The sequence below is a fragment of the Etheostoma spectabile genome, unplaced genomic scaffold, assembly GCF_008692095.1.
Source record: "Etheostoma spectabile isolate EspeVRDwgs_2016 unplaced genomic scaffold, UIUC_Espe_1.0 scaffold00006765, whole genome shotgun sequence".
Lineage (NCBI taxonomy): Eukaryota > Metazoa > Chordata > Actinopteri > Perciformes > Percidae > Etheostoma > Etheostoma spectabile.
In genome coordinates, this window is record NW_022603421.1 from 43,676 (window position 1) to 65,054 (window position 21,379).

A 21,379-nucleotide genomic window follows, 5' to 3' on the forward strand; every position below is an offset into this window, starting at 1 on the left:
AGTGTTGTGTTCAATTAGTGAGCTGATTGATTCTGTGAAGAAACAGGTGTCAGTTATGGCCTATATTTAATCTATATACTGTATATATACATATTTAAGGAAGGAAGGAAGTACATGTTGTGCATGCTGGTTATAGTGCATTTCACGCTGAAATACTCAGCAAAATGGCTCGTTCCAGACATTGCTCTGAGGAACAGAGGACTTTAATTAAAAAGTTGATGTGAGAGGGGAAAACATATAAAGAAGTGCAGAAGATTATAAGCTGCTCTGCCAAAATAATTTCAAATGCCTTGAAATGGCATCCAACGCCTGACCGACGTGGGAAACAACCAAAGGACACATTGACTGGCCAACGGAGAAATGGAGCAACATTCTGGGGACTGATGAGAGGGAAACTGTTCTTTTTGGGTCAAGTAGAAGCAGACAGTTTGTCCTCCGACCCCCCTGCACTGAAATCAAGCCCCAGTCCACTGTGAAGACAGTAAAGCATGCTGGTTATGGGATGTTTCTCATTCTGTGGTGTTGGGCCTGTTTATCACATACCAGGGATCATGGATCAGTTTCAATACATCAGAATACTTGAAGGTCACGTTGCCTTATGCTGAAGAGGAAAGGCCTTTGAAACGGGTCTTTCAACAAGACAAGGACCCAAACACACCAGGAAGGAGCAAAATCTTGGTTCCAGATGAACCAGATGGATGTTATAGAGTGGCCAGCCCAACCACCGGACCTCAATCTCAAAGAACACTTGTAGGGGGACATCATAAATGCTGTTTCTGAGTCCAAACCCAGTAATGCAGAGGAATTATGGGATGTAGTTCAATGGTCCTCGGCTGGAAAACCTGTTCACAGGTGACTCCATGCAACACAGATATGAAGCAGTTCTCAGAAATAATGGTTATGCAACTAAATATTAGTGCAGGGATTCAAACCCTGACACATTTTTCAGTTTATACAGTAAACATTTGAGTTTGTAAAGAAAAATGCAAATACTGCTAAAATTCCTTTTTCTTCACTTCCTGTAAAGGTAGGACAGAGACTTGATCAATGTTGGTTATATTTGATTTGGAAATGAATGGGCAGTGTTCCCAATGCATTTGTATTATGGAATTAAAAGCTATTCTAAGGATTTTGAGCATTATTCACTTCTTTAAAAACACTGCGGTTATTCTGAACACAACTGTATGTAAAGGTTTTTACATTCAAAGATGTAATGATTGGTCAAAAGGGGGGTGCCCTCATACACCCCCCCAAATACATGCATGTTCATTTATCTGCGTTTGTATATCAACAGACTGAGTGAGTGAGTTAGTAAGGGGCCATGGTGGAGCGAGCTAAGTAAAACCAGAAGCATCATTCACAGCATGTCTGAAACCCTCTGTGTGCATTCATTAATATTGAGATTAGATTTATGGGACTCTGCAGTCTGGAGTACCCTCTTTCCTTCACTCACCTCCTCCTCCCTGACACCTTTCCTCTTGCCCTCCTTCTTTTCTCCTCCTCCTCCTCCTTGTGTTTCTGCAGGTACTCTGCGATAAGGTCCAGGTCCAGGTTGTCTTGTGCTCCCATGTGTTCTCCTCACTGGAAAGGTGAGTGCAGACAGAAGAACATCTCCTCACACTTTGTTTTTAGACAATCCATTCTCACTCTTTTGCAGTATGTAAATATATTATATATCTCAGGACCATGAACACCAAATATGATTATTCTAGACTCATACTTACTCTGAGAAGCACTTCCATTTCAGCAGAAACTCTACTCTTCCCTTCACCACTCTGCGCTCCAAAACCTTCTCCACCACATACTCCTCCTCCTTCACTGCTGCTGCAGGCTGCTCCTCCTTTCCTGCTCTGGTCGCCAGCTTACTGTCTGCTGAGGACGCCTTTGGTAGACCCAAGGGGGGGGGGGGTTAGAAGAACTAATGGGAGGTGTGAGTGACTTCTAGCTGACCATGTTTTACTAGATTCAATTCTTCTTGTCCCTAGTTTTCTTCATGACAACACAGAACGTGTGTGTGTTTTTTTAACAAATCTTTTTATGAATGTTTGTAGTAGATTTCTGCATTTAACTGAGTGATTACTACATTATGATGTGATATCTCTTCCAGAATCAGCCACCGTCACCCTATCCTAATGATGTCTCTGACTGGAGGACTGTTCTCTCTCTAAGGGTCCCTGCAGTGGCCAAACTGGATGAGCAGCCAGTCTGCAGGACGCTGGTTTTGGAGGAAGGTGTTACTTCTACTTTTTGTGCTTACTTCGTCTACAACGTGGAATATCCATCTCGTCTGAAGAACACCCTGATTTTCATCCAGCAATATGTTCTAAAAATGTCTGAGGTTGGTGACCAGCCTGTACCTGCAGCCATGCCTCCACCTTTCAGCTTTCCTAAATGCTCTCGAAGAGCCTTCACACTGGGGAAGTTAACCCAGCACATCGGACTTGCACCATGCACATGAGCCACATTTTGCCATAACGTGTGGCAAAGTCTTTCCGACAACATATTTACAGGAAGCATAAAGACATTATAGTGAGACGAGCCATTGCTCATATGTTCACGAAATTGAGAGATAAATAGTGCTATTGTATTTATTCCCTGCCATGCAGCTATTCTTTGCTATTGTTGACTGTTCTCTTTGTTTTTGACGTGGCGGTATGAAGATGTTAATAAAGTGTCTTTAAATGTTTTTTATATTGGACATGACATCCTAAAACATTTTTGCATTTTATTTTGGGATGTTACATGTTGTGTTTGAGATCCTGTGAATTAAACATTTCCGTTTAAAGGACTAAAATAAATGTCTAAAATTCACTTAGTTGTTTGCCTTTTTTTCCCCTTTCACTTTAGGTGTTAAAAAGGAACTTTTTTGCAACTAAAAGGTTCAAAATGGCTTTGTCTCTGGGGCGGTACCTTAATATGACAAAACTGTACCTTTTCTAAAGGTACTTTGTTGTACCTTGGTTTAAGGTACATTATTGATCCTCAAAGGTATAATACTGTCCCTTAGAAGGTACAAACAAGTGAGGTACAAATTTGATCCTCTTATTCAAGGTACAACAATGTACCTTTGAGGGTACCACCCCAGTGACGAGCTTTTGTTCCTTAAAGGTCCTGTTTTGTACTTTTTATTTTGACAGTGCAAATGCTCGTATTTTGCAGCCAAAATGTGAGAGTGTGCATCTGAATTTTACATCCAGTCGCACATGTGACACCAGTAAATTTGCCCTCCAACCCACATTATTTTTTATTTTTTTTACACATTAAACATGGAAGGGGCGCGTCAATCGATCTGGAATCTGTGGCAGGCCAATGAGCGTGAGAAGGATAGGGAATGGACAATAATGTGTGTGTGTGGGGGAGGGGGGGTCTGCTAAAGACATTGGCAAAGAAGATGATGTGTAGTAACAGCTGATCAGGAGTTAGCCTTCGCCTGGCTCCGCCCTCCTACGTACTTCTGCCCCTCGGGTGGGGGCGTAGGGGGGGGAGCAGCACCACCAAGTTAGAATTCAGTCCATTACATTACTATGTTATTTAGTCTGGGTTAGGAAAGTAATGTGCAGTTAGGAGTCTGGTGCATTCAGTCTCGTCCACATGGTGAAGGATGGTATAAGGTGGAAGGTCTACAGTTCATTATTAATTAACAACGGTATCGGGTATCAACAGATACACAAAGCCCAGGCATCGGGACTGGGACTGAAAAAGTCAGATCAGTGCATCCCTAAATAAAACTGGCAACAACCTTATCGCATCAGCTGATTTGCAGCAGACATTTCATTTTCAGAGTCAAATTCCAGCAGGAGTCCTCTCAGGACAGATCTAGTAGGTCTACGCCACACTATCTACTTTACAAAGAGACAACCATTTGACACGAGCAAGCATTTGGTGGAACAGTGGCAGACACCAGGGCCAAGCCAGTACGGTTGTATGATAGGAGAACACTGACCTGAACGTGGCTGCTATCAGAGGCCCAGTCTGCTGCTGGTCTTCTGGGGACCTCATTGCTCCGCTGCTCCTGGTCCTGGTTGTCCTCCTCCATTCCTCTCTGGTCCTGAAGTCCAGCAGATCTCCACTGTGGCTGCTTACACTGGGAAGAAATCTAAAGGGAAAACATGGACTTTGGAGTTAACACACACAACTTTATTAGGTCATTTCCCCTCACACTGCTACAGTGGCCCACACGGTTCAACACACACACACACACACAACAGATACAACACACACACACAAAAGACACTGGAGGAGCTGACGGCGCTGACCCGGCTGCAGAGGGAGTAGCGAGGGTGCAGCCTCATGTGCTTCACCGAGACGTGGCTGTGTGAACGTTTGCTGCTGCAGCTACAGATCAGATTCACACTGTTGTCTCTCAACTTCAAAACCAGCACCCCCATTCCCTCCTCCTCATCTCCAGGGACTTCAATCATGCTTCCCTGTCCTCTGCTCCCCCCTCCCCCTTCACCCAGTATGTTAATTGCCACACCAGGGGCGTCACAACTTTGGATTTACTGTATGCAAACATCATAGATGCATACACCTCTCTCCCCCCACTCGGCCACTCAGAACACAACCTGGTCCACCTGGTCCCAGACTACCCCCCTGTGGGGGCCAAACAACAACCTGTGGAGAGGCTTGTTAAGCAGTGGTCTGAGGAGGTCAGTGATATGCTCAGAGACTGCTTTGAAACTACAGACTGGGAAGAACTCTGCACCCCCCACGGCACCGACACAGACAGCATGACCAAATGCATCACAGACTAGATGAACTTCTGTGTGGAGAACACTGGGCCCTCCAGGTTGGTCCAGTGTTTTCCCAACAACAAAACCTGGGGGACCTCTGAGATAAAAGCTCTGCTGAATGAGAAGAAGAGGGTCTTTGCATCAGGGGACAGAGAGGAGCTGCACAGAGTCCAGAAGGAACTCCGGCTCAAGATCAGGAGGGGGAAGGTCATCTATGGGAGAAAATTAGAAAAGAGTCTGGAACAGAACAAGGCCAGGGACGTCTGGAGAGGGCTGCAGAACATCTCAGGCCACAGCAGAGGTGGGGGGGGGAAACCAAGCCAGCGGAGACCAGGACTGGGCAGATGAGCTGAATCTGGTTTTAACAGATTGGACTCTGCCTCCTCGCCCTCTTCACCCCCCCCCCAGCCCCCTCTTTCACACCTCCCCTAACCTACCCCCCCCCCCCCCCCCCAGCCTGCCACCTTCAACGACCCTCAACATCAATTACAATAAGCCCACCAGCCCCTCCTCCCCCCTCGCCCTGCTCAACACACCACACAAAAATTACAACACACACACACAAAAGCTCTACATCACACACACAAAAGCTACAACACACACAAAAGCTCTACATCACACACACAAGCTACAACACAAAGACAAAAGCTCTACATTACTGCCTTGCCTTGCTATCACACACACACACAAACTACAACACACACACACACGCTACCACACACACACACAGCAGCTACAACACACAACACAAAAGCTCTACATCACACACACAAATGCTACAAACACACTTACACAAAAGCTACAACACACACAAGCTACAACACACAAAGACACACAAGTACAACACACACACACAACAGCTCTACATTACTGCCTTGCCTTGCATCACCACACAAAAGCTACAACACACACACAACGCTACAACACACACACACACACAAAGCTACAACACACACACAAAAGCTACAACACACACACATACAAACGCTAACACACCACAAACGCTACAACACACACACAAACGCTACAAAGCACACACAAAAGATACAAAGCACACACAAAGATACAACACACACACACACACACACACACACACCACACACACACACACACACACACCACACACACACACACAAACAAACACACACACACACACACACACACACACACACAAAAAAAAGTTACTATACACACAAAGCTCCAACACACACACACAAAAGTTACAATACACACAAACGCCTCAACACACACAAAAAGCTACAACACACGGCGTGTAAAGGGCAGTTATCAAAGTGTTTACCTGAGTGTGTGCGGGTTCACCTGGAGCTCTGTCTTCTTGAATATCACTAAGAACAAAGAACACAGCTATCCTGCAGCCAGCCCGAGATCACAGTGAAGCAGCGAGACTTCCGCTTTCCTCCAAGTCAGGGTTTTTCAGAATAAAGTTCAAAATGAAAGAAGGTCGCCGCCTGGAGGTCAGGAGGGGAACAACAGCTCCACATTCACTTAATGAATCAGTTAGAGGTGGACTGGGACTGAGGACATTTACTCAACAACTGGACTTAACTCCAGGTACTTGTACTTTACTTGAGTATCAAATAATGTACATTACTTAAATATTTAAAACATGTGTAAGTATAAAAAGAAATAACTAAATAAAATGTAAGCATTTCAATGTATGTTTCCATCAGGCAACATTTAAATAACAGCAATTTTATGAATGTTAAACATTTCATTTATAGTTGATAGAAAAAAAAAAAAATTATATAAAATGCCGTCTTGGTTCATCTTTCCACCGTTCCAACAATCACCACTCTGGTCTGGTTGAAATAACTCTTAATTCACCCATTTACATGTAGAGATATGCTGCTCTATACACGCTAAAAGTAGTGGTTATTTACATGGAGTCTGGTGGAGATATGCTGCTCTATACATGCTAAAAGTAGTGATTATTTACATGGAGTCTGGTGGAGATATGCTGCTCTATACACACTAAAAGTAGGGATTATTTACATGGAGTCTGGTGGAGATATGCTGCTCTATACACGCTAAAAGTAGTGATTATTTACATTGAGTCTGGTGGTTTTGGTGACGGTGGTTTCGGGGCTGTTTCATGTTAAACCAAAAGGATCTTACTCTTTAACTAAAGGTCTATCTCTGTAGGGATCCATCCCATAATGTTGTCAGACTCTTAGAATAATAATCTGAGTCTGTCAGAGACAACAACAGAACCTTTAGTGGACGGAAACTTTACCTTTTAATTAGGAGTGTAAACATAGACACAACAGGAAGAATACATCATCAAATAATCAGCATGTGGCCTTGTTTTATTGAACTCATTTTGCATTAAGTTGTTCCACATTCCCCGACATTTAAAACAAGTCGATCATTGACGTTATTCTACAAGTCAGATGAATAAATCAGCCAACCCAACTCCCTACGGACTGAGCTACTGACCCCCCTAGTAGTTATACCTTTGACTTTCTGGCTTTAATTATGACTTTGTGAAGCAAAATGACATGAGGAGATCCACCTCACACAGAAAACTGATCATGTTGAGTGCAAGAGGGAAACCTTGGGTTCAACATGGGTAAAGTCTCTCTTGTTATGATATATCTGATCAGATCTGCTTCACAGTGCAGAGTGTGTGTGATGGTGAACAGACTGAACTTTGATTTCAGCAGCTGATCTTCAGTCAGTGTTTCTGTCCACAGGAGAGACTCTCAGTCCTGCAGAGGACACAGAGACACTGAGGAACCAGGCCAGAACCCAAACCCAGGATAGAGAGGCTGGGTGAATGTGGTGATGAAGGTGTGGAGGTGGATCAGTGAGTCAGAGGAGACTGTGTAGAAGGACAGAGAGCCAGCAGGAACGTCCACATACACTGCTACTCTGTTAGAGACAGAACAGGAAGTGAGGACTGTTTCTCTGTTATTGTGACAGACAGAGTAACCACCATCAGACCAGTTCAGACTCCAGGAATGACTGATCCTCCTTCACATTTGTCACCTTCCTGTTGTTGTCAGACAGTTTGAGGTCTCTGTGTACTGAGTTTCATCAGATGATGGAGTTCTACTATCTGTCCACTAGATGGAGCTAACTGACCATCTAATGAGCTGAAGATCAGCAACTTGTACAGCAGCAGGTATCTCTCCAAGGGGCCTCCGTGTCACATATTACTTTGATACTTAAAGTACATTTAGCTGTTAATATTTACTACCTCAGTACTTTTTTTTTAACACTGCTTGTTTTTGTCTGACATTTACCTTTACATAAACCGCTCCCTCCCTCTTGGGTGAGGAGAATATCTCCAAATGAAAACAATAAAAGCATCTTTCTCCTGACTGCAGGGGCCTGTTGCACGAAACTAGGATAAGGGATTAAGCCGGGATGTTCAACTTATCCTGGATGAATTTAGTTTGGACTCGGTTGCACGAAACCAGATTGAATTAAGCCCAGCCAAGTAACCATGGAGATTTATTTTTTGTGGCTAGCCTGGTCCAGAGCAGGCTAACAGCCAGGCTAAGATTAATCCTGGAGTCTCATGTGTCAAATCAGCTGATCCAAAATAAACGTGTTTAACAGTTATTGCGTTGTCTTATGCATGTGTTCTGCTTTATTTTTATTAAAATGCATTAGCCTACTTGTCACTATTGAGTTTGATTTAAACCCTACTACAGTTGTTTAGATGTTAGAAATGGTTGCCCTGGCACCCAGATGCGGAGTGGGACTTTTCCCGGTGGGACGGTACTATGTCGAGGCTGCCTGGCGTGCGGCCGGTGGCTGTTGCCTGCCGGCAGACCTGCGGGTCGCGTCAGTGTCCACTCTCTCTGTAAAAGTAGAGATGAGCATCGCAGCGTCCGTGGTCTCAGCTTCAGGTTACAGGACGCGCTCTGAAGATTAAGTGTGACGATATTGATGCAGCGATATTCTCAGATGATATTAATGGCAGACTGGTAACCTTCTCAATTAGTCTCACATCCCTGGACCAATAACGTGGCCTATATATGTACTGTGTATAGTGTAGTTTTTTTTTTTTTTTACGCTGTGACTCGTCAGAAGAATAAAAAAAAACATACGTATTGTTTTACATATATGCTTACAGCGTGTATTGAAGTCACTTACTTCTTTTTCTAGTGTTTGGCCCGTTCTGATTGTTCTGTATGAACATTAATTGTACAAAGATATTTAGTATTAGACATAGCTTATACAGATTTGTGCATATGGTTTTAAAACAGGTTCTCACGTTGTGAATAAGGGTTTGAAATTAAGCCTAGAGTCCTTAGGGTCACTTTATCGAGGTACATTATTCCCTCTGCTCACTTTTAAGGCAAAGGCTAAATAATAATACATTTTATTAATATAGTGCTTTACATGGTAGGCTACTCAAAGACACTTTACAGTAAAACCAGCACATTTATCACATAAAAACAGAAACATGAAACTAGCATATTTAAAGCAATTAAAACACAGTGTAGCCTACAACTTTGTAAAAATGTGGAGTGACTATAGGCTAAAGAGATAGTTTTACATCCATACACATTCAGTCGGTCCGCTATAGTCTGTTGGGCTTTTTCTCTCCGTTTGATAAGAGCCGTATTTACCTTCCTGCATGTTATATTCTTTCCTCCTTGTTACTTTCCATTAGAAGCTGCTGCTCATTGGGTAAAACATATGGCGCATTGCGTCTTCTCATCTCTGCATCAGTAAATCTGTGCTCGATACCGTGGTCTATTTGAGAAAGCCGTGAACGTGCACTTATCCCAGCTATCTCCACCTGGCTCGACATAGCTTTTAAGCTTTTAACGATTAAGCCGCGATGAGCAGATCACACTAAGCTGCGCTTTTTCACTTATCCTGGATATCTTTATTCTACTTTCGTGCAACAGGCCCCTGGTCTGTGCAGCTTCGATAGGTTACTATAAATATCCTGGTGTATGTTAAGAGTACAGGGAGATCCTACAAAAAGAGTAAATCAATATGCTGTATATTCAGCACTGTTGAAGTCACACAGTGAAGTTTGTTAACTGTGCTTTTGCAAATTATTCCTTTTAGCACAAAGAGTTTTTTATTAGTAATCAGCAATGGTCCACCTGATATCTGACAAGCGGGCAGAAACCAAGCTAAAATCAGGAGAATATCATTGTTTTTCTCATGATAATGTGATATTACAGAGGTTTACATATAGACCAGGGGTGGCTAACCAGTCCAGCATAAAGAGCCAAAAAAAAACCTGCACCATAGCAAAGAGCCACAACACATGCACGCCCACACTACAACAGCAGCTGATATATATAAATAAAAACACACCACACACACAGCAAAACAGTTTTATAGGTTTCTTTCTTACCTAGACTGATTCAGTGGGAAACTTGGCAGTCTTTGGTATCCACAAGCCTTTTCAGGTCTGGCTTGTACTCAGTTGTGGCTACTCGAAGCAACTCTTTCATATGTGTGTCGGTAAGAACAGAACGATGCTTTGACTTTACTTGTTTCAGTGTAGAAAACACTGATTCACAGACATACGTTGCTGCAAACATTGACATTAGCTTGAGTGCAGCTTGTTTAACATTGGGATATCTGTCTGTGGGCACTGTTTTCCAGAACTCTGTGGTTCCTTCTCTCAACACAGATTTCAGTCTGTCATCCTCACAAAGTTCAATCATCTCCAACTGGGACGCTGCTTCATTTGTCACTAAAGGGGCTTTCAAACAGTCTGATTCAGCAGTGAAAGGGTTAATGAGGAAGGTGATCTGTGGCCGTTTTTCCCTCAGGTTGCAGAATCTGTCCTCAAAACTCTGCTGAAGATTCTGGGGCGGCCTATAGCTCACTGAGTAAGTGCGCTCGCCCCATGTTGGCTGAGTCCTGCAGCGGCCCAGGTTCGAATCCAGCCTGTGGCCCTTTGCTGCGTGTCTTTCTCTCTTTCCCCGTTTCACAAGTCTATCCACTGTCTCTATCCTAATAAAGGAAAACACCCTGAAAAAATAATCTTAAAAAAAAAAAAAAAGATTTTCAACCAGTGTTGCATAGCATACAGTGCTCCTTTGTAAGACATCAGCTGCTCCTCCACTTGCCTTCAACAAGGAGGGGAAATGTGTGAGCTCTCTCTTTTGAAGATGGGTCTGGAATAGCTTGAGCTTGTTGACAAATGTGAAAACACTTTGCACCAGGTCAGGCAGCATTTTAACTTCCTTGCAGATCTACATTCAGTTTGTTCAGATGATGCAGCATGTCAACCAAAAACCCCAAATCTGAAATCCACTGGGGGTCATGTAGCTGAGGGTATTCCTTATGTTCTCTCCCAGAAACAGCTTCACTGGGTTCAACATTTCAAAAAAACGGGGAAAGCATGTTACCTCTTGAAAGCCATCTCACATTGCAGTGAAAAAAAGCAGATCACTGGGAAGATCTTCATCAAGTTCAGCTATTAGGTTTTTGAACTGTCTGTGATTGAGAGCATGAGTGCGAATAAAATTCAAAATTTCCAGCACTGGTTTCATGACGTGGTCCAAGTTCAGCTTCTTAGACACCAGATGCTCTTGATGGATGATGCAGTGAAATGTCCAAAAATCCGGGGGAAACGGTCGTCAGCTTTACACAGCCCAACAAGGCCATTTGCAGCGCCTAACATAGCTGGTGCACCGTCTGTGGTTATTGCTGTCAGTTTGGACAACTGCAAATTTGCCTTCTCAGCAACAGTCACGAGTGTCTCTTCAGGTCGATGCCACGGGTCCTGTCTTTAACGGCACAATGTCAAGCAGCTCTTCCTTAATTGTGCAGTCTTCTGACACAGACCGTACAAATATTGCCAATGAGGCTTATATTGAATGTCACAACTCTCATCCAAAGCAATGCTGAAATACATGCATTTCTCAAGGTCCGTATGTAACTGTGTTTCAATGGACTTGTTAATATACGATATTCTCTGTTCAACTGTGTGCCGTGACAACTGCAGGTCTGACACAGACCGCTTTAAATTGTCATTTTCTGGCGCGAGGATAGCAATGACATCTTTGAGACATGTCTTCACAAATTCCCCTTCACTGTATGGCTTTTTAGCACGAGCAATGTTCCATGCTACCTGATATGATGCTAACGTGACAGTCTCTGAGTGCTTTGCGAATTTTCGAAAAAGTTGAGTCTGCTTCTCTGACTGCCGTTTCAACGTGTTAACCTTCTGCTTGCGGAGTTCACTGCCTTTGGGGAAATCCCGGGCGATGTTAGCATGGAGTGAGGTGAAATGGCGCTCCAGGTTTGATGCTTTAAAATGCGATAGCGATGTCTCGCAAATCAAGCAGAAAGGCTTCCCATTTCGTTCCACAAAAAAATACAGTTCCTCCCACTCAGATAAAAATGTCCTGTGCTCCTCTTCATATTTGCGCTTAGCTTTACGTTTCCCTCGGGACTCTGCCATTATTTACTCGCTAGCAGCACCTACCTTGCATTGTCAATACACAATACAGCTACGGCAACACCACTTAAACAAACCACATAGTTATTGTCCTATGTCCTATAATGTTACAGGCCGACGCGATACCAAACGCAAAAGGGTCTAATATACACAGTATATTTATTTATATAAATACATGTTTTTTCTTTTTTTTTTTAAACCCAGCAACGCAGCAAGAGCCTCACAGGAGCAGGCAAAGAGCCGCAGGTTCGCCACCCCTGATATAGACACATATCTGTCATAGGCCATGACTGCCAACAGGAAGAATTCTGAACCCCCTAGAGTGTAATATATAAACCACTGAAAGAGACAGGCTGAATAAGATATGGTCTGTTGTTCAGATAAAAAGTCTATCAAAAGCTTTGGATAATGGGCACCAGATAGCTCAGTTGGTAGACCGAGTCCTGTATATAGAAATGTACTCCTTGACGCAGAGAGCCTGGGATCGGGTCTGGCCTGCGGCCCTTTGCTGCATGTCACTCCCCTTTCATATCTTCAACTCTCTGTCAATTAAAGGCCTAAAAAAGCCCCAAAAAATAATCTTTAAAAAGAAAAAACTTTGGATAGATAGCATAGCATCAAGTATATACATAATTTCTTATTTATTTATTATCCATTAAGGTTGTCCAAATGAAATGGTAATGAAAAAAAAACAGGAATAATACTGAAAGTCTCACATAACCTGAGATTGCCTTATTCAGTCTTCAGTGCCTGATCTTGGTCCAGCAAACACAGAAATGTAATCTGTGATCTGTTTTAGTGTGTTAGTCAGACTGTTTCAGACTCTTTCAACCTCCATGGATTTTATGAAACTTCCAAACTTGATCAGACTGTAGAGGCCGGAAATCATTAACAGTATGTGATAAACAATATAGGTTATGTGACTCCATCATAATTAGATGACAGAGACATCTGGAAAGGTAAAAGGAGCATTCATATAGCCCTCTAATGTCCAGAGTTTGGAAGAAGTTTATCTGATTTCAAATTTCTTTTGAATTCTTGTTATTTCCACAATAAAATTTGTATTATTGTTTAAAATTCTAACCCTTTACATACAATAGTACTAATTCAAATGTCAGTGCTGGTTGTCAATAGTCTATTTACTATGGAAACAAACATGAAAATGCAATATGCATTCTCAATCAAGAAATCACAGGAAAGAAATTGACATCACACTGTTGGAGCTCATGCTTTTTAAGTTTATTAATTTATAAAACAATTACTTAAATTAAAGGACTTCCTAGAATCTTTGCATTTATGTTGTAATTAATGTATACAGTTTAAACAATATATGTTATCCAATATACTGTTTATATATAAGTTAAATGTGTCTTGACTAATCTCTAAGGTGTTTATGAATTTCTTTCATTTTCAGTCCATATATGTGCAAATTAAAACAGAGTACAGATAATTTGTAAAGACATGAGCGCACTTTGAAGAACAATTTCTTGAGGTGTTTATAGATTCTTTCATTTTGAGTCCATACATGATTGGATTAAAAAGAGGATGATAAATTACTAGCTGTAAAGACATTATTAAACGTACAGTTTTAGGGAAATCAGTTTCCAGTCGAGCTAGAAGTACATCATATGCCATCAAGCAGGAAAAGTTGATCAGAACCAACAGGTGGGGTAAACAGGTCTGTGCAGCTTTTCTCCTGACTTCTCTACTACTTCGATAGGTTACTATAAATATCCTGGTGTATGTAAAGAGTATGAAGAGTACAGGGAGAGGTACAGATCCTACAAAAGAATCAATCCATATATATTCATCACTGTTGAACTACACAGTGAAGTTTGTTAATTGTGCTATTGCAAATTATTCCTTTCAAGATAAAGTAACAGAGTTTTTTATTAGCAATCAGCAACGGTCCCACTGAAAACTGACAAGTGGGCAGAACCCAAGCAAAAATCAGGAGAATATTAACAGTTGTTTTTCTCATGATAATGTGATATTGCAGAGGTTTACATATAGACACATATCTGTCATAAGCCATGACTGCCAACAGGAAGAATTCTGAACCCCCTAGAGTGTAATATATAAACCACTGAAAAAGACAGGCTGAATAAGATATGGTCTGTTGTTCAGATAAAAAGTCAATCAAAAGCTTTGGATAGATGGCAGTGCTGTAAAGAACAGAGTTGATTAACAAAGTTGCAATGAAAATGTACATAGGCTCATGGAGGGATTTGCTAATCACTATGATGCACACAATGGTAGAATTACTGCAAATTATAAGAATATATGCTGTAAACATGATCACAAAATAAAGATATCTGTATTTCTGCACTTCCACATGCCCATCAAAAGTTATAAATGTTACATTTAATTCATTATCCATGTCTGAAACAAAATGTTAATGAATAAAACAGGTAAATTACTAGAAGTCTGATACAACCTGATATTGTCGTATTCAGTCATCAGTACCTGACCTTAATATACACTGGTGTTGTCCAACAAACACAGAACTGGATCTTTGACCTGTTTGAGGTTTTTATTAGACTGCATCAACCTCCATGGATCTCATTAATTGCTCCAAAGGAAATTCTACTAACATGTAAACAAATTGATCAGACTCTGGAGGCCTAAACTCATACATGTTGTTAAACTTTGTTTGCTCAGATTACATCACTCTGTCAAGTTAATAATTGCCCTCTTAGGACCTGTTCTGATCAACGATTTTCAAAGTGATGAGTTGAAATTTTCAACTATTTGCAACGCACCGGTCTGCAATGGTCAGAAACGTGCCAGTTTACACCACTAAGACAGGACAAGACAAAGGAAAATCTTCTTACATGTAAACAACCTGATCGGACACTGGAGGCCTGAACTCATACATGTTGTTAGATTTAGATTTTTATGGTAATGTGAGTCTGTGTGATCAAACTCCTGAAACCTCATGCCATAAACCTGTAAGTATTGTTAGGCTTTTCAATTTGTCTTACTTTCATTTTTTTCATATATTTCATATTTTTTGTTTTACTTTCAAGTTACTTTGAAAACCTATTAAAAACACAAGAATACACTACAAAGTGTAACTCAGTTTATTCCGTAATTTAATATTGCAGACATCCGAAGTCTCCCGGAAGTTCCGTGAGTCTCCCGCATGTTGATAGCGGCTTCCTGATGCCCGCAAATTAGTTAAAATCTCCCGGAATCTAGAATGAGCGAGCAAGAGCGTGCATGCGAGACAGAAGAGACTGCACTCCAAACCGTGTAGTCAGGCTAAATCACTTTTTCTTTTAGCATTTAGGCCTTTATTTTTTACAGCTTAAGACATGAACGGGGGGGGGGAGATGACATGCAGGAAAGTGACCCTGCGACCTCTGAGTTGAGAACTGAGCCTCTACACATGCGCTCCACCACTAGGCCACTCAGGCACCCATGTACTTTTTTATATTAAAAAGTTAAAAGGGGAAAAGTAGGAAGATAAATGTATAAGTTCAAGGTTTTGTACTGATTTGTTTCACTGTTTCAATAAATGCAACAAGTTTCTCAAAAGTCAACGAGTAACTAATAATCATTTCAGTATTAACCAAAATAATTCTTTCCATAATCAAGCAGTCCTATGGTGACTGCAAGACTTGTAAGAGTATTTCTACACTGTGGTACTTTTATTAAAGTTCTGAGTACTTCTTCCTCCTCTACTTGTGTGTGGTGTAGTTCCTGTAATAACAGTAACAACAATAATAACAATTTATTATTGAAGTCAGCAAAATGACTCAGTAATGTCACTTTAATTAAACTTTTCATTGGTTGGAGAACAAATTCTTGTTATTTATCATTTCGGAAGTTTTGTAGTGTTGCTTCAATGTTATTTTTGCAGATTGAAGATTGTTGTTAAAGTGCAGGCTGATGTGTTTAATTGTTCTCATGAGAAGAAGAAATAATGACCTGTTGACCAATTACTCTGATAATGACTTCAGCCAACCTTGCTACTTATTAAGAGCCCTTCCAGTCCCAGGGCCGGCTGTGATAACTGTTTCTCAGTTGTCCCCTGAGGCCGAACACTGTGACCACTGGGTGATAATTATCTGGCTGCAGCCCCCCCGAGGCCTGGCCTGGTGTCCATCCACTCTAATGACAGTCTCCTTACAGTCTCCTTACATCAGCTGTGGCCTTCTGTGGACGCCATACTGGTGTTGTCTATATAGATTGCAACACACACACACACAACACACCACACCACACACACCACACACACACACACACACACACACACACACACACACACACAACAAAAAACAATCCGACTTCACTTGATAGATTCACTTTCTGACCATACTTTGACTTCCTATAACATTACAAAGGTTTGTTAAGACCGTTGTAAATTAAAAGGGAATCACAAAAGGGTGGAGTAAAATATCTATTGAATACAAAATATAATCAAAAAAAGTAAATATAATTGCGCCCACATGAAGAAGTTTAGTCCTCCACACAGAGGCCCAGGGTTGAAATCCGACCTGCAGCAGGTTTCCCGCATGTCTTTGCCCTTTCTCTCCCCTTTCATGTCTTAGCAGTCCTGGTGATTACAGTTTTTTCCTGTTGCTAACACACAATTTTGCAAACTAGTCTGGTTTTATCAAAATAGGTAACACAATTCACAAAACCACAAAGCCAAACTGCAAAATACCTCATATATCCTGCAAAATGAAGCACTGCAACCAAAACCACACATAGCATTATCAAAATCAAACTTTTGCATGAAATAGCACACACTTCATTCATATTACCAGAGTTTTGCCTAACCAACTACACACTGTTGGGCATAATGAAAAGCACCCCCATCTTTAGTATGCTTTGCCATAATACTAAAATATGTATCAGATTGTTCACATGCACAGAAATATTTGCAGATACACACACATGCTGTTAAAACATTATTTTATGTTTCACTTCAGTAAACAAGTACGCGCAACAAATGCACAGCAGATATATTTACATGGGACTGAACAAAAATATTCTTACAAAAAAGCAGTAAACTGAAAAAGAAAATTTCAGAAAAACTATATCACAGTAAAAAAAAAAAGAGGCAAGAAAAATAATTAGGCAGCATCTTGCTGCACAACCGGGTCTGGTCACAACACCTCGTCAACATCACAGGCATCGAGGGAAAGAAGCGCCTTGAGGTCCTTATCCATCCCTGAATTGCATCAACATCAATGTCATCACATGCCTCTTCCCAGAGGTGGACTTACCATTAGGCAAAGGTAGGCAATTGCCTTGGGCCCCAAGCTACCAAGGGCCCCCAAAAACGCCTTATAAACCTATGGTTACGATTTGTTGTCTTACTTTTCACCAATAATTATATCTCTAAACATTGATACGCTAAAGTGCTATCCGATTGTTTAATTCATGATGAGAAACTCCCCCCAGTCCCCACTACATTGGACTATTCCATTATCCTACTGCACATCTGCATGTGTTTGTAAACAAACGGCTCAGCAGGCTGTTAGCTGGAGGCTACAGATGGTTGAAAAATTAACGGAAGCTACCGAAGTGGTTCTGAAAAAACGAAGAAGCGGGAAGAAAGCAGAACGTTTTTGGCAAAACTTCCAAAGGTAACAACCTTTTTCACGACGGCTACTGACAACACGAACATCAACGTTACTAAAGAGCAGCAAGAAGCCGCTGCTTGTGCTAGCAATGCTAACACTGATGAAGAGTAGTCTTAGCCCCGGCTGCTCTACCCAGATAGCAAACGATTGCGCGCCACTTCAGGCAATGATGCGGCACTCCCGGCATACTTGCGGCCCTGACAAACTGAATGTGAGCCTAAAGTCACCCACATGTGATGTAGCAAATGTGGGCCAAATAGTTAAAAAACAACTATGGGCCACTTTTGGGAAATTGATGGCAAAGCCGGCACTGGTCTATCAAGGTTTGAGCCTAACGTGGCCCACATTTGACATTGCATGTTTGGGCCCTAATATAAAAAACAGATGTGGGCCACTTTAGGTAAAGGTCAGGCACAATCCGTACTGGCTAATCTAGATGTGAACCTAATGTGGCCCTTATGTGGTGTAGCAATGTGGGCCAAATAGTTAACAACAAATATGGGCCACTTTTGGGAAAATTATGGCAAAGCCAGCACTGGCTGGTCAAGTTGTGAGCCTAATGTGGCCCACATTAGACAATACATGTGTGGCCTAATATGGTAAAACAGACATGGGCCACTTTAGGTAAAGGTCAGGCACAATCCGTACTGGCTAATCTGGATGTGAACCTAAAGTGGCCCTCGTGTGATGCAGCAAGTGGGGCCAAATATTAAAAAAACAATTATGGGCCACATGTGTTAAATTTATGGCAAAGCCAGCACTGGCCAGTCAAGGTGTGAGCCTAATGTGGCCCACATTTGACATTGCGTGTGTGGCCCTAATATGGTAAAACAGACGTGGGCCACTTAGGTAAAGGTCAGGCACAATCCGTACTGGACAATCTGGATTTGAACTTAATGTGGCCCATGTGTGATGTGCAAAACATGGGCCAAAAAGTTAACAACAATTATGGGCCACATTTGGTAAAATTATGGCAAAGCCAGCACTGGCCAGTCAAGGTGTGAGCCTAATGTGGCCCACATTAAACAATACATGTGTGGCCCTAATATGGTAAAACAGACATGGGCCACTTTAGCTAAAGGTCACATACTGGCTAATCTCGGCGTGAGCCTAAAGTGGCCCACATGTGATGTAGTAAAAGTGGCCCAAATAGTTAACAACAATTTGGGCCACTTTTGGCTTTTTATGGCACAGCCAGCACCAGGTAATCAAGATGTGAGCCTAATGTGGCCCACATTTGGCATTTCATGCATTGCTCTAATTTGATTAAAACAGACATGGGCCACTTTAGGTAAAGATTTGGCACAATTTGCACTGGCTAATCTTGATGTGAGCCTAAAGTGGGCCACATATGGTATGGCAAATATGGACCAAATATTGCTAAATAGTATTGTGCAACTTTAGGTAAAGACTCAGTTCAGAAAGCACTGACTTCTTTTAACATTCATTTATTCAGGGAAGTTCACTGAGAGCATTTGCAGGAAGGCCCTCACACAGTTACACATCACACCTGAAAGCTGCTCAGTACGATGTAGCTGAACGTACTGTGCAGAAGTCTGAAAAAGTGTTGTCAAGTGCTTTCAAAAATAGACATGTGATACTTATCAATAAACAGAATACAAAGTGAGTGAAGAAAATTCTAAATCAAATCAATATTTGGTGGGACCACCCTTGCCTTCATCAATTAGCACAAAGGATTTTGAAAGCACATTGTCAGGTGTATGATTAAACAATTACTGCTCTGATCATAAATTTAATATGAAAACACAATCATACTGTCCCTGTCAAATACAATGACATGGATTGATTTTACTTTTATCAAAAGCAACAATTGCTTGAGGTGTCCCACTGCCATGCCTTGCTGTCATTTACGCTGATGTGGTGGGGACATCGTACTGACACATTTTGAAATGACTAGTTTGTCACCATCACTGTTCTAAAAAATACAGTAGCTTGCACCAAATATTAATTAACTAATGAAAATGCTTTAAAAAGGTTTAAGAAAACATGCAATGCAAAATAGTTTTCCCTCATATAAAAAAACACATTTCCACCGTAAATTTAAGAAGAAAATCTCCAGTCTCCAGAATGCAAGAAATTATAAGTTTTATGCTCAAAAACGTTTGGGTTCTTCCAAATGCAGCATGGGCATCTTTCAGCCCACTGTTACTATTACAAGGAACATTAAGGAACAACATGGTTTGCTATTACATGTGTCCCATAATAGCAAACCTGTTGACAGCAAAAATAATGTTTTGATGCAAGCAAAGAAGCAACAATCAAGAGATCATCAGTCTGGTGAGTCTTTGACCCCAGATCAGTGGGAAGCCATCAGTCACTACGTTGCACAATACAGAGTTTAATTTAGTGCTGGCATACTTGTTTTTATGTGTATGGTGTACAACACAACTGCAGATTGTTACAGTTGACAATGTTTTGTAGCCTACTGTGTAAATGAAGTGTCTGAGCGAGCGCAGGTTCAAACGTGCTGTATGTTCGTCTTTTGGCCGAGATCATTTTGAGTTGCCATATGTGCAAAACTTGCACATTTCTTCTTGGGAAAATATACTGAGCCAAAATGGGGGTGACATTAAAAAACTAATAAAAAAAACAGTTTGGGCTGAAAATTGTCATTTTCAACTACTCTTTATTGACTAGCAACACCATCAGCACAGGGGGAATTCATCCCATCTTTTCACTAGGCTGTATAAGTGGGGTACTAGGAAAACCTACTTTGAATAGGCTTTATCTTTTAGTGACAGAAAAAATATTTCTCTTGTTCAGCTCAAATTCAATATTTCAATATGTCTGAGATCTTGAGGTTGTGTGATGAGTGAGTGAGCGTAAATTCAAGTTGGAGTTTTCCCATTAACGAGGCCTTTTGAACACAACACGTTCGGTTTGAACGCAGCCGTTATTGCGAGAAAAAGGCGCCCAAAGATTGCGGACAGAGGTTGGGGGAAAACGGTCGGTGCATAGCAAAATAAAGTCACGGTAAATTTTTAATGTAATGTTTCTGCTGGCAATTGATATATTTAGCTATTCTGGTTATTCCTACTTTGCATGATATTGGGCTTAAGGTTAGCTAATGGTAAGTCAGCAAATTGTGTCCCATTATTTAAGAACTTATTTTGCAGTTCAAAGGCAACTCTTGCCAACTTTGGCATTTCAAGGCAAATGTTTAGAAATAAAAATAAATAAATTGATGCTTTGTCTTTGCAGTGTAAGAACAATAATAATGCTTAAGTGAAACGTGAGTTAGCTAACGTAAGCTAGCTAATGGTTGTAACTTAACTCAGTGCTAGCTGATGTTACCAGAACACTAACCATTCATGCAGTAATTTAAAATGCAAATTCAATGCATTAACATTACGTTAACGTCACAAGTTTAAGCATAAGGCCGTACAGGCATGTTAACGTTATTTCACAACAACAATTTCTATGTTTTTTTCCCCCGGGCAACGTTGCCATGATTAGCTGTTAGCTACAGAGCAGTGCTCCTTGTCTTGATGAATTCATTGTTAGCTAGCGATAGCTAGACATTAAGAGACGAGCTGCTTTCATGGCACGGACCGTGGAATAACTACATTTCTGGCAACTGCAAAGGCATTCGTGATGTAACTTAACTTTGGGATAAA

General features: G+C 41.3%; 1 protein-coding gene across 1 annotated transcript; it reads right to left on the minus strand.

Moving 5' to 3' along the window:
- Positions 1 to 4,874: 4,874 nt before the first annotated feature.
- LOC116678242 (olfactory receptor 13C2-like) lies at positions 4,875 to 14,524 on the minus strand. Its single transcript, XM_032508252.1, is given in 4 exon segments — positions 4,875 to 4,945; positions 13,606 to 13,647; positions 13,650 to 13,957; positions 13,959 to 14,524. Coding segments are annotated over 4 exon segments (987 nt in total).
- Between the last annotated feature and the right edge of the window lie 6,855 nt (positions 14,525 to 21,379).